The sequence below is a fragment of the Megascapheus bottae genome, chromosome 5 (genome assembly GCF_031878675.1).
Source record: "Megascapheus bottae isolate mThoBot1 chromosome 5, mThoBot2.hap1, whole genome shotgun sequence".
NCBI classification, from domain to species: Eukaryota; Metazoa; Chordata; class Mammalia; order Rodentia; family Geomyidae; genus Megascapheus; species Megascapheus bottae.
Window position 1 is genome coordinate 41,790,866 of NC_143513.1, and position 14,897 is coordinate 41,805,762.

Consider the following 14,897-nt stretch of genomic DNA (forward strand, 5'->3'; position numbering starts at 1 on the left):
TGAATTAATTATTACAAATGAAGGAAACCATGGAGCCTATGTTCCTTTTGAGTCTGGCTTACTTCACTTAATATGATTTTTTCCAAGTCTAGTAAGTTTAGTATGTCTTTGTTTCTGGATGTTTGGATAAATGCCCAGGAGTGGGATTGCTGGGTCATAGGGGAGCTCTATGTTTAGTCTTTTGAGGAATAACCATACTGTTTTCCATAGTGGTTGAATGAATTTGCACTCCCACCAACAGTGTAGTAGCATTCCCTCCTGGCTACATCCCCGCCAGCATCTGTTGTTATTGGATTTCTTGATCATGGATGTTCTAACTAGAGTGAGATGGAATTTCAAAGTGGTTTTGATTTGCATTTCTTTTATGGCCAGAGATGTTGAGCATTTCTTCATGTGTCTATAGGCCATTCTTATTTCTTCTTCAGAGAAGTCTCTCTTTAAGTCTTTAGCCCAGCTTTTAATGGGATGGTTGTTTCTTTGAAGATTTGTTTTTGAGAGATTCAATTTTTTATCTGTAGATATATTTTAGATATGAGGCCCTTGTCTGTTGTATGGCTAGTGAAGATCTTCTCTTACTCTGTGGACTTTCTATTTATCTTGCTAGCTATATCCTTTGCCATATAGAAGCTCTACAGTTTAATGCAGTCCCATTTGTCCAAACTTTCTTTAATTTGTTGTGTTTCTGGGTTTTTATTAAGAAAATTTCGGTCCATGTCAACCTTTTTGACTTCTTAAAAGTAAAAGGTTTTGGAAGATTAAAGGTATTATTTACCTAGCAAGTATGAAGCAATGAGTTTCAACCCTCACATTTCCTTCAGGCTCCCAGGTAATGTTGATGCTCCCGGCCTACAGAGTGTACTTTGATTACTGAGGATTCAAGCTAGGTGGGAAATGTTCAAGTTCAGTATTTCAGTATTGCCATATGTCATTTTGGTTGCTACTTTTCAATTCCATTGAACTAGTATTTTCACACTTCTGCAGTGACTAACCAGCAATATTCTGGTTGTTTCTGTTACAGTAAGTGATAAGTAGCCATGAATGAAACAGTTGCTAATGGTACTTTCCTAGAATCCTGCCTAGGCTACTCTATCCTATAAAGTGAAATTGATTTTCCTTATTTTGACTTTAACTTTTTTTTTCCAGTCCTGGGCTTGAGCTCCGGGCCTCAGAACTGTCCTTAGACTTTCTCAAGGCTAGAACTCTACCACTTGAGTCTCAGCACCACTTCCGGCTTTTTTTTTTCTATGTATATGGTACCAAGGAATTGAACCCAGGTTTTTGTGCATGCTAGGCAAGCACTCTACCACTAGGCCACCGGCCTGACTTTAACTTTTTTGAAGGTAATTACTTTTTTATTTTTGGTTAATTGAACACAAGGCCTCACACATGCTAGGCAGGCACCACTTGCTCTATACCTCAGCACATTTTTGTATTGGTTGTTTTCAGGGTAGGGCCAAGTTTCATACCTAGGCTGGTCTGAGCTGCAGTTCTTGTACTTATGCTTCCCTGAGTCCAAGATGACAAGTACGTGCCAGTATGCACAGCCATTGTGCTTCCCTCATATCTGGGATAATGGATGTGTGCCACTACTCACAGCCATTAGTTGAGATACTGTGTCTCATGTACCTTTATTCTTGGCTGGTCTCAAACTGAATTTCCTTGATCTCTCTGAAATTATGACTATTTTAAAACTAGTTTTAAGTATACATTTTTTTTTAGTATAGTCTGGTAAGGCTCTTTACTGCATTAAAGTGATTTTTTTTGCCAGTCCTAGAGCTTGAATTCAGGGCCTGAGCACTGTCCTTGGCATTCCTCAAGGCTAGAGCTCTACCAATTGAGAGATAGCTAGGCAAGCATTCTACCACTAGGCCAAACTCCCGGCCCTAAAATGATTGTTTTTAAGAATATGCTTTCTTTCAAACTTCTTTCACTGCTCTGTTCACAGTCTTCAATGTATATTTTTAAAGCAAGATCATAGAGAGGACAGAAAAAAAAGGGTCCCCACTGGATGCTGAGCGCTCATGCCTGCAATCCTAGCTACTCAGGAGGCTGAGACCTGAAGTTTGCGATTCAAAGCCAGCCCTGGCAAGTCCATGAGACTCTTATCTCTGAATAACTAGAAATGTGGCTGTGGTTGTAGAACACTAGCCTTGAACAAAGAAAAGTTCAGAGACAGTACCTAGGTCCTGAGTTCAAGCCCCAGGACTGCACACATAAATGCCCCAAACTAGAAATGGTCATTACTGATTGTTTATAGAGAAGACACAGTTGTATTTAGATATTTCTAAAGTGATAATTTCATTGTTTTTGTTTTTGTTTTGAGATAGGCTCTTGTTGTGTGGCTTGGACTGGACTCAGACTTGTGGCTCTCTTGCTTCAGCCTCCTAGATTATAGGTGTGTGCTACTATATTCAGTGAAGATTGATTTTTGAATTTGAGATCAAAACAGCTTGATTTATTTTCTCCTTCTCAAATTTATTACGTAGAATGATAAATTTAGCCTTAGAAATTGAAGATTGAACATTTTATAGTAAGCACATATTTTAAGCATCCTTCCAGTGTGTGTGTACGTGTATATACTCAGAGGCATTTTAATTGAATTACATATTCACCTCACATGCTCTCCTGATCCTGTTTACAGCTTCTTGCCATTCAATTTCTTTACCGTACCCCCCCTTATATTCCAAGGCTTATGTAAGGTGTTTGGTGCCATAAAGATGTTTAGATGTGGCTCTTGCCCTCCTGAGACCTAGATACTTTGATGAGACCAAAGACACAGGCAAAGAATCTTGGTGACAGATGTTGTCATGTGGTCAGGATGCTGTAGGAGGATGAGTTGTGTCTTAAGCTATCCTGAAGATTCAGAAAGCTAGAGAGGCTGCTGAGCTGTACTTCAGAAAATGAGAAGGAAAACACTGGGTTACAAAAATTTCAGAGCACTAGAGCCTATGTGGACAGAAGGCAACAATGGGAGCTGTTTCATGAAGGGCGTCCTGAAGTGCCATCTGTAGTACTGGCCACATCCTGTAAGCAGTGGTCCCAACTGAAGCTTTTGAGCACAGACTATAACCTTATATTCATCTTATACTCCCTTGAGTGGCAATACAGAGGGGAGAGTTAAAGCAGGGAGAGCAGGAGAGGACATGGACCAGAACATAGGAATGGAGCCTAGTAAGGAAACTATGCTATAGTCCAACATAAAGAAATAGGCTTGAAGTAGGGACAGCCTGAAAGGAATGGTGTCACAAAATAAACAGGACTAATAGCATTTAATTGTTCCTTTAGTTGGGGCCTGACAAAGAGACTAAGATGACTGTTAGTACATAGTGGAATTACTGTGAAATAGCAAAACTGGAGGGATACAGGAAAAAAAAATACCTGCTAATTAGCAAGAATGACCATGGTTTTGTATTTACTTGCTCATTGGACTTTCCTGAAGTCACTGTTCAGTTTGAAAATACTGCACTTCCTGGGCCTCAGAACATTTTTCTGCAAAGGACTGTATATTCATATTTTGAAGCACAGCATTTATAATTATTAATCTCTTTGAAGATATTCTTTTCATGAATATTTTAATGCTTAACTCTGTAGGCCATTTTGCTTCTGAAATATGTCTAATTTGAGGATAAATGAAATAATTTTGCTGTGCTATATGGTAGGCTGTCTCATTAGTGCAGAGTAAATTATTTCATAAGTGAGTCAGGGCCTTTTACTGAGTTCAGTCTTGCATTTGCATTCTGTAGAATTAGATGTGAATTTCCTACAGTAGTTGTCAGTCATCATGCTAAATCTCTGTCTATTAAATATTTCCTAGATTCTCTTCATTCTGTGCATAATCATGAGGAAATTACATTTTGATGGACTAGAACAGATAATCTGTCACATAGAGAAGTTCCAAAAGAAACCATTTTTCCTTCATTTTTTTAGAGACATGTATAAATTCTTTAGTCATCATTTAAAATTGTTCATTATATATCTATTATAAAATACTCCTAATTCTAACACAATCAAATATTTCTATAGTGATTTATCTTGCCTTTCGTTTGTCCCTAGTTCAACATGTAGAGTCAGAATGAATCAATAAAGCAGCTATTCCTCCTTTACCTGCCTTAAACATAGCAAGCAAAATAAAGTATTAGTAAACCATTAAATTAGCCTTCAGAATTTTGACAGGTGAGCATATGCTGCCTCAGATGATGAGCTCATTTGGGTAAAAGGGTCCCCATGAGGCCAATTAGCATGACATCAGGACAGCTCTGTTTTACTGGCACACTGCTTCATCCTCAGCGCTGGCTGCTGGCCCACAAACAGGTACCAGAGCTCACCCAGCAACCCACAGAGGGGACAGAAACCACTTCCTGAAATCCTAAAGCCATTATTTTTCCAAGATTTTCTTAGTCAATATGAAGATGCAAAATTGTATTTTCAAAGTTTGTGTTTTAATTATGAAATTTGAATTAATGTACACTAAATTTTCTAAAATTTAGAATGCACAAAAAATCAGAGGAAATCTGCCGTTTAACTCTGTCTCCCAGCAACCCAGTTTCTTGTGGCTGAGTTATGTTAATGCTATTTTTCCAGAGTTAGGAAGTGAATCAACAGATACGAGTTCTATACTGAAATATACCTATGTAAATAAAAGTCCCATAGTCTTTCTGAAAATTATTTTTATTAGTGATAGAGTGATAGCTTTTATGTATTTACTAGCTAAACCATGAAACTACATTAATGCTTTGCTGTATACACTGTATTAAAATTGTGTATATAACAAAGAGGCTCAAATAACTAAAACAATATTAAAAAAAGAAAAACAGAGCTGTGGTTCTTAAATGTCCTAGTTTCAGAGCTCACTGCATGGAGAGGGATGGGTGAGAATGTTGAAAGAGGTGATACTGATCAAGATATATTGTATTTATAATTGCTTTGTTAAATGCCAACTCCTTTGTACAACTACTTAAGGATAATAAGAATAAAGACTCACTGTAAAGCCATAGTAATAAAAATAGTGTGATGCTGGCTTAGGGCTAAATATATAGAAATGAGGAGATAGAATTGAGCTCAGAACGGATTAAAACCCTATCATTTAAGAGCTGAAACTATAAAACTTTTAGAAGAAAACATAGAGGGGAGTCTTGATGACCTTCAATTTATCAATGAATTCTTAGACATCCAACGTGAGAGATAAATTATATTTCACATAAATCAGACGTTTTTACATCTCCCTTATCTCCCCCCTCCCTTAAAAAAAAAGAAAAAATAAAAGAAAAAGACAGTCTACAGAATGGGAGGTGTTTGCAAATCATATTTATGGTAAGAATCTAGTATTCAGGATTTATAAATAACAGCATCAAAATGACATTGAGTTTGTATATATGTACACATATATAGCTATATATACATACATATTTATATGTACATATATAGCATATATATAACAAGTTGATGAGAAGATTCTCAATATGATTAGTAATTAAGAAAGTATAGATCAGGCTGTGAGTTTGGCGTAGTGGTAGAGTGCTTGCCTAGCATGTACAAAGACCCAGGTTCAATTCCTCGGTACCACATACATAGTAAAAAGCCAGAAGTGGTGCTGTGGCTCAAGTGGTAGAGCTGTAGCCTTGAGAAAAACCAAGGACAATGCTCAGGCCCTGAGCCCAGGATACAAAGAAATTAAAACCCTCTTACATTGCTAGTGTGAAAGTAAAATGGTTTTGTGGAAAATGGCTCTGGATTCCTCAGAAAATTAACAATGGAGGTGTCACATACTTCAAAATGAGAACTAGTCTTTGTATGGTAATGTTCATAGCACCACTATTCTTGAGGTAGATGGGAAATAAATGCCCCTAACACAATGAGTAAACATTGTGGGATTTACGTATGGTATTCCTTAGTTTGGATAAGGATTCAAGTATGACGCATGCTCTAAAGGGGATGAATTTTGTAATCACTATGGTAAATGACATAAAAGGTCACTTTTATGATTGCATTATTTGAAATATTCAGAATAGATAACTATGGAAAGAAGAAAATAGATTGTTGGTTTCCAAAAGGAGAGTGGCAAGTTCCTTCTTAGTGGGAATATGGCTTCAGTGTTTCCTTCTGGTGTACTGAAAATATTGTAAATATGTTATGGTAGTAATAGAGCTGTGGCCACTAAATTGTTCACTTTTTGAGCTGATTAATATTATGTGAATTTTACTCACTGTAAAAAGAATGACATCGCCCCATTTGTAAGGAAATGGAAAGACTTAGAAAAAATCATATTAAGTGAAGTAAGCCAGACTCAAAGGAACATAGGCTCAATGGTATCCCTCATTTGTCATAATCAGTAGAAACCTTGGGCTCTCCCAGCAGAGATTTACAATAGAACAAAACCTAGATACATAAGGCCGTATAGGATGACGCTAAATGAAAGGACCTCCAGGATATTGAAACAAAAGCCATATAATGAGTGATTGTTGTCCTTAATGTACTATGTTATCTCTCATCTCTTTTGCTGTCCCTTGGCTATCTCATATTTTTACAGTATTTCACTTTGTTATCTGATATATTGTACATATGCTTGATTGGTTATTTGAAATTGGATAGGGAAGGGGGGGAACAACATGAGCAGCGGGGGGGGGGGGGGAGGGAAATGGGGACCATGACATGAGAAAGGGTATCAATGTATGTGAAATAATGCACCTTCTATCTGGTGAATATAATGTAACCCCTCTATTAATTACAATGAAAAATATATGGGGAAAAAAAGCATAGTTCCTTCCCACCACTTCTTTTGAATATTGTTCTGTAAATACAGACTAACACAGCTTGAAAATAAAGTTAAAAAAAGAGAAAGATACACATAAAATAGTCTAAATTGGTCTAAATTGAATATGCTTTATTTGTACATATATTTATAAATATATACAACATTCCATATATAACAGGTACTCATTTATATAAATGTATATGTTCAAAATGTGTAAATATAAATGAAATATTAAAAGGATATATATATATATATAACTATCATTAATAGTTACTTGTAGATGGCACCAACTATAGAAGATAATTTACTGTTTTTTATAACATGGTGTGTTTTATGGGCTATATAATGAATGTTTAGGGTTTGTTTGTTTGTTTGGACATGGAGCTTGAACTCACCTGGGCCCTGTCTCTGAGCTCTTCAGCTCAAGGCTGCCACCCTACTCTTGAGCCAAATCCCACTTCCTGTTTTCTAGAAGTTAATTGAAGATAAGAGTCTCAAGGTCCTTTTGTGCCCAGGTTGGCACAAAATTACAGGTGTGAGCCACTGCACCCGATGAATGTATAGTTTTTATTGAAGATATTCTTTTGATTTAAGAATGAAATGCAGTGAGATAGGGATTCTAAACAAAAAGAAAAAGAAAATAAAGGTTGTACTATATGAGAAGGAAGAAACATAATTGTTTTTGTTCATAGACATGATTATCTAAATAGGAAACCGGGAAAAAAAACAAAAGACAGAAAGATTCCCAGCACTAATAAATCATTATAGTAAGGTTACAGATAAATATAAAAAGTCATTCACTTTCAAATATATCAACAGCAAATATGTAGAATTCAAAGTTAAAAGCAATATCATTTACATTATCCCTCCTTTAAATGAAACATAAACATATCTACGAATAGATATCTATGGATGCTTTTATTTTTTTACATTTAGAGATAGATTTATATATGTATTTTATTTAAAGGAGATAATTTATCTATATATCTAGAGATATAAATTTACAGGATGAGAATTGTAAAACTGACAGAAATCAAAGCAAACAGAGAACTAAATATGGAGAGATATTCCATGATCATACATAGAACTAGCCAGTATTATGAAGATGTAATTCTTCCCAACTAGATCTATAGATGTACTGCAATGACAGTGAAAATCCCAGTAAGTTGCTTTGCAAATAGCAATAAACTCATTCTAAAACTTATGTATGGAACAGATAAATCTGTAGAGACAAACGGCCCAGAATAGTGCAATATTGAAGAAAAATGAGAGGATCGATGCTGATTTGAATACTGAGTATGAAAGTATGGTACTTGAGACACTGTGAAAAAGACAAAAACATGTATGTCTCTCAATGGAACAGTTCCAAGCAATTCCACATTCACAAATTAGTCTTTGACAAAGGAACGACCTGTTTTCAACAAATAGCACTAGAATAACTGGTATCACTTTCAAAAAAAATGATCTAGACATATATTTTATTCCCCCATCCCCAAACCAGCAATCATCTGAGCATGGATTTCAGATCTAAGTGTGAGATATATAAAATGCCCAGAACACATAGTACAGGAGAAAAATCTGGATGATCTGAGATTTGATGATGAATTTTTTATTTTAGTTGTGACACCAAAGACACAATCTATGAAACAAAGACTTGATAAACTGAGCTTAAATTAAAATTAAAACGTAAATTCAGTTAAAATTGAAACATAAAATGTGGTGCGGTGGCACATCAGAGGCTGAGGCAGAAGAATGTGTAGCCCACTCTGGTATACATAGTGATACACTTGCTTGAAAAGAAAAAGTTGTGGGGCTGGGAGTTTGGCCTAGTGGTTAAAGTGCTTGCCTAGCATGCGTGAAGACCCAGGTTCGATTCCTCGGTACCACATACATAGAAAAAAGCTGGAAGTGGTGCTGAGGCTCAAGTGGTAGAGGTCTAGCCTTGAGGAAGTGCGGCGCCCGGCACCCCTGACCAGCAGGGAAGAACGGACACCACCCGATGATCCTTCTCATATCACGCTTTTAATGAAGAGCAACTTGTTTAAAGGGAGAGCTGAAGCAGAGGGGCGCGGGGCAGGGAAATGCAACTGCTTTATAAACAATCAAGGAACACGGGGTTTTTGCCATTGGCTGCTGTGTTGCTAGGGTCATTTTAAAACTCGGGATTGGTCAGGCCTCTGACGTCATACGCGCAGACTGGAACGAGCAAAGGCTCTGCATTCACACACCAAATAAGGGGAACTAAGAAGTTTGTATACAATGAGCGAGGCAGGGGACAGGCGCCGTCTCGGCTGCTACGGCTCCCCACAAGGAAGTCCAAGGACAGTGCTTAGGCCCTGAGCTCAAGCCCAGGATTGGCAAAAAAAAAAAAAAAAAAAGTTGTGCTACAAAGACACCATCAGCAGAATAAAGAAACAATCAGAGACATGGAGAAAGTACTTAGAAATAACACGTAGGAAAAACTTTGAGAACTTGACAGTGAGAAAACATGGACCAAAAATCTTAACAGACACTTCATTGAGGATGAAGAAGCTAAACAGATGAAAAGATGCTTCAGATCATGTATCTTTGGGGCAAATACTAATTTAAATAATGATGAGATATCCTGTACCCCCTATTAGAATTAGGGCTGGAATTCTGAACACTGTTCCCACTGTGGGTCTTTGCATTGTGGTAAAATCTTCATGCAGCATCAATTCTGTGGTCTTACTGCTGGCAGAATTTGCTGTCAGGGACTCCCTTGAAAAGTGCACAAATGAGAGTCCCAGCTTTTTCACAGCTGCCTAGTTCTTTAGAATATGGAATATGGATGTACCATAATATATTTATCCAGTTCCAAGTAAGGTCAACATTAGTTTCATTTCCAATCTTTTGTAGTTAGGAAGATACAGTGAAGAGTATTTATACATGTGTCCTTTCACAGCTCTCTGTAGAAGAACTCCCCAGAAAAGGAGAGGGGGTGGGGGTGCACACATTTGAGATCTTAATAATCTGTCGCTGGCTGCATTTTACCTTCTTATCAAAAGGTTGTGCAACCTTCCTCAGAGTTTGCTGTTCTGACATTGTATCTTTTAATCTGACAAGTGATGTCGTTTTCGATCTTATTCTGCATTTTTTTTTTCATTTTGGAGAAGTTGAACATCTTTTCAGATGTTTAAGAAGACAGTTCTGAAGCTTTGCAGACCTTTCATCTTTGATGGTCTAAAAATAGTTCTGCTAGTGTGGGGTGTGGGGTCATCAGTGGAAGGGCACTGCGCCCTTTCAATCTGAATTCTGTTCTTTGGTCTTAGTACATCAATCCCGTCTCTCTTCATTTCTTTCCTTTGTTTTTTCATCTCTCGATTCACTTTCTTTGTTTTGCAGGTTTTGTTTTTACATTGTCTTTTACTTAAAAAAAATAAAAAACAAAACCAAAACTAGTAGTGGTGGATACATTCTACGTTCACTTGTCAACCCCACAGTATATACTATCAAGAGAAAACTCTACTCTTGATGTGGGCTTGAATGATAAGGATGCTAACTGGGTACCACTCTGATGAAGGCATTGCTAGTGCCCGTTGTGCTTATGAACCTAAAACTACTCTTAAGGAATTGTTGTTTTTTGGTGGGGAGCACAGTCCTCAGGCTTGAACTCAGGACCTGTTCTTGAGCAGTTTTGCTCAAGGACTCCTTGAGCCACAGCTCCACTTCGAGCTTTTTTGGTGGTTAATTGGAGATAGGAGTCTAGTGGACCTTCTTGCCTCGTCTGGTTTTGAACCATGATCTTCAGATCTCAGCCTCTTGAGTAGCTAGGATTACAGATGTGCACCACCAGCACAACTGTAAAAGATTATTCTTAGAATAACTTTTAAAGGAATTCATGAGTTCAAAACAGCCCCACAAAGTAATTAAATGAAATACAGGGAAAATTTTAGAAGTCATGTTAAATTTCCAAGCTATCTGTTTTTCTCATTTCCTTTCTCTAAAGCTAAAAACGTGCGTGTGTGTGTGTGTGTGTGTGTGTATGTGAGAGAGAGAGAGAGAGAGACAGAGACAGAGACAGAGACAGAGACAGAGAGTGACATAGAGACAGAGAGACTGTGACTCGCTGAGACAGAGTCAGAAAGGTGGGTATAGTTTCATCTTGAAGATCTCCAGGTACACTTGTAGAAGCTCCTTTTCTCTTCCTGACGTCTCCATGTCTTACGATGTTTGGCCGTTTGTCTTAGTCTTGTATGCCTCTAGAGGCACAATACAAAGCTGATTTGCAGCTCAGAGGAAGACCAGCCTGCCCGCTGGTGTACTACTGCTGGGATGGAGCTGGCAGGGAGCCACTGTTTCACTGGGAAGCCTCACTTCCTGCAAGTGGAAGTGTACTGTCAGGCACCAGTGCTCTTTGTGTCCCTTCTTTTATCTGATTTCTTTCCTTTCTCTTTGACCTCTTGCTTCCGAAGAGTTATATAAACATGTGCACACTGGGTGTTGTGTTCAGGGTAGAGGGATTTTTGAAGGAAGTTATCAGCCCATCCCTATGTGACTGTAAATCATTTCATTTGTTTTTACCTTTGAGTTCAGTCCCCTGCCAGGGAAGGGCATACTTCTTGGTTTGGAGCTTTCTGCTACTCTCCGTGGCATGTTGGGTCCTCTACACTGCACCTCACCTTTACTCTCCAACACCCATGCAGCTCCTGCCTCCTTCCGCACAGCCCCCTGTGTGGCTCCCATCTACACCCTCTTGTACTGAAATAGAGATTCAAAAAGAAAAGAATCACTTGACATCTAATCTCTTGACCTTCAAATTGTGTTTTCCACTTGACACCTCTGCCCCCAATCTATTTTTCATTCTTTATTTTGTGTATAGTCCGTGAGTGTGGGCTTGGGCAGTGATTTTATAACTGTATAGCGCTCAGGTCTTAGAGGTGGTAGAATGCATAACCCTGAAAACCCTGACTTAGCTGTTGTTGAATGACGCTGTTTCTTCAGCTAAACTGTGAAATCTTTTCATAGGTCACAATTGTGCCTGTTTGGGTCAAAGGAAAAATTTCTTTCATCTTGGGGTTTATTCTCATGAGCTGAAGTTTATCCTTCAGCTTTGTCACCCATACTTAAACAGAATAAAAATTTTATATCATTGAAGTCATTGTTGGAATATAGTTAAGATGTTCCTGACAGATCAGCCCTGGAGATGTAAATGGTTGCTTTTTGGAGAGAATTTTAATGACAAAGAATAGTGACAGAGTATTTGCCACAGTCATTTTTGCTTGCCTCACTCCTTCCCTTCCTCTCTCCCTTTCTCCCTGGCATATATTAGTTGGACAAGGAGGATTTCCTTGTGATTAACTTCACCCTCTCTGCCACTCTCACTTACTCAATTCCTATCTTCTTAAATCAATTCCAACAAGTTTTATTGTTCACACATTAAAAATCACTTGGACCACAGTCATCTTTACTCTAATTGTGTAGTCTTCCCCACTTCTGCTAGTACCCCTTCACACCTCCACAGAGACTGTTTTACTCTCTTGTTAGGCATATTTTGTTTTAGTATGGAATAATTGCACCTCGGGAATTCACCATATTACAGACATACATATCTTTTTCTCATAAAACCTCTGTATTTGCTGTCTTTCCCTCTCCCCAACCCTCTATTGACCGACAGCTTTCACTGAGATTTATTATGCCATCTTCATAGATAGTTGCACTGAATTTCAAAATTATTCATCCTCTACCAATCTTTTTCACCCCTCTTTCGCCTCATGTCTCTAAAAACCACAGAGTTAAGAGTCATGTTCTATGTACGTATGTATGTATGCATGTAATATACATACATGTCCATGAATATGTATGCTTTTTATTTAGCTTCCACATATGAGTGAAAACATATGACTTTGCCTTTTAAGTTTGGCTCATCTTGCTCATTCATGGCTTTTTTTTTTTTTTTTTTTTGGCCAGTCCTGGGCTTGAGCTCAGGGCCTGAGCACTGTCCTTGGACTTTCTCCAGGCTAGAGCTCTACCACTTGAGCCTCAGCACCACTTCCGGCTTTTTTCTATGTATGTGGTACTGAGGAATTGAACCTGGGTCTTCGTGCATGCTAGGCAAGCACTCTACCACTAGGCCAAACTCCCAGCCCTGGCTTTTGTTTTGTTTTTTCTGTTTGGTTCTATTGTGTTTTGAGTGTTGACACCTCCCCCAATTCCCTCCCCCCCCCAAAACATATTGGACTCCAGATCTAAATTCTCCAGGTATTTAGATGATCTCTACAAATTTTCTAGAGATAACTAATGATGAGTTTTAAAAATGGACATAATAACCTCTAGGATATAGAAGCAAAGCCATATGATGAGTGATTGTTGTCCTTAATGTACTGTTATCTCTCATCTCTTTTGCTATCCCTTGATTAGCTCATATTGTTACAGTATCTTTGTTATCTGATATATTGGATATATTTGTATTTGGTTACTTGAATTGGATAGGGCAGGGGGGAAAACAAGATGGGGGGGTGGGGATGGGGACCAAGACATGAGAAAGGGTATTAATGTATGTGAATTAATGTACCTTCTATCTGGCAAATATAATGTAACCCTTCTATTAATTACAATAAAAATATATGAAAAAAATAAAAATAAAAATACAAGAGTTTGTTTCATCAAAGAGAAAAAAATGGACATAATACAAAGAAATGTGAACTCATTCTTTTCTGGCCTTGTTGTTTTTAGTTGGTAAGATTATATTTCACAGCTGGGCACAGTGGCTCACTCCTGAAATCCTAGCTACTAAGGAGGCTGAGATCTGAGGATTAAGGGGCACTAAAGACTGAGAGACTCTTATCTCCAGTTAATCTCTAGAAAACTGAAAGTGGCACTGTGGCTCAAGTGGTAGGGCAGGGGCCGTATCTTTGAGCTGAAGAGTTCAAGGACATTACTCAAGCCCAGGGGTAGGGTGGTAGCCTTGAGCTGAAGAGTTCAGGTACAGCGCCTAGCCCAGAGTGTAATACCCACAACCAACAACAACAACAAAAAGATACTTCACACGTTATGTGGTGGTTTGGTGGTTAATTTTTTTCATTTTAAAATGGTGATGGTTTCAAACGTTCTGAAATAGAGTAATTATAATTACTTTTTTCACATATTGAATATGAGAATAAATATATTATCATCTCATTTGTCAGTGGTGAGGAAGACTGCATTATGCATACATAAGACTTAATAGAAGTTAAATTTCATTTCCTTGAGATCTTTCACAGAACTAGAAAGGCTATTATGGTTACTTAAACATGTTAGATACACATGAAAATTGTATCTTTCTCTTTTCAAAAAATTAGGAACAGATGTCTCAAGTATTAGATGCCATGTTTGAAAAGTTGGTCAAAGAGGGAGAGCATGTGATTGATCAAGGTGATGATGGGGACAACTTTTACGTAATTGATAGGTAAGTTTTGTCCAACCTCACTACTGGCTGTACAGGAGCTTTTGTGTGTGAGCTCAGTGATTACAAGCACTATCAATCTGATCTCTGCTGTTTCCTCTTACTCTTAATGCTACATAACAGGCACTGTAGGCCTATTCTGCATACAGTAGTAAGACCAAGCTGGATCTGGCAAAGAGAAATAGTTTATTTAAAAAAGAAAATCTCAGGTCTAGGTTAGTCTATTAATCCCAGTTATTAAAATGAGCCTCCTCGTTTGCCAACTTCTGTGTGAAATTGAAAGCCAAAGTAAGATACAACACGAGGGTATCGTTTTGTGTGTTCATCCTTTTAAAGTCTCATGCTTAAAAGAGTTTAGTTATTTCAGAGTCTCATGGAAAAACCTATTCTGTCCTTTTCCTGCTTTGGGCTCATCCAATAGTCAGCCATGTGAGCAGTTTGTTATTATTACATTTTATATTGTATTTAAATTGTATTATTAAATTGGTCTTATAAATTCTAGAAATTATCTTATTAAAGTGGCACACATATTGAAAATCTAATTTCAGGAAACTTAAGTTACATTTTAATTTATCAAGAACCATGTGTCTTTTCTAATCAGTAGATGAGTTCTAAAACAGAACAGGGAGTATTGTACGTTGAGGATTTATTTCTTGGCTTTGTAATGTAATTGAGAGTTGTGATTTTGGTTATTAACAGCTTTCATTAACGCAACAGCTGAAATTTCACTTAAACATTTGTGTT

The 14,897-nt window shown here is 37.6% G+C and overlaps 1 protein-coding gene across 1 annotated transcript in view; it reads left to right on the forward strand.

Annotated features, from left to right (window-relative positions):
• Prkar2b (protein kinase cAMP-dependent type II regulatory subunit beta) overlaps positions 1 to 14,897 on the forward strand; it is an 88,886-nt gene that overhangs the window by 58,547 nt on the left and 15,442 nt on the right. Inside the window, exon 5 of the mRNA XM_090332984.1 lies at positions 14,050 to 14,156. Within this exon, the coding sequence (XP_090189110.1) occupies positions 14,050 to 14,156 (107 nt within the window). The remainder of the gene's footprint in view (positions 1 to 14,049; positions 14,157 to 14,897) is intronic.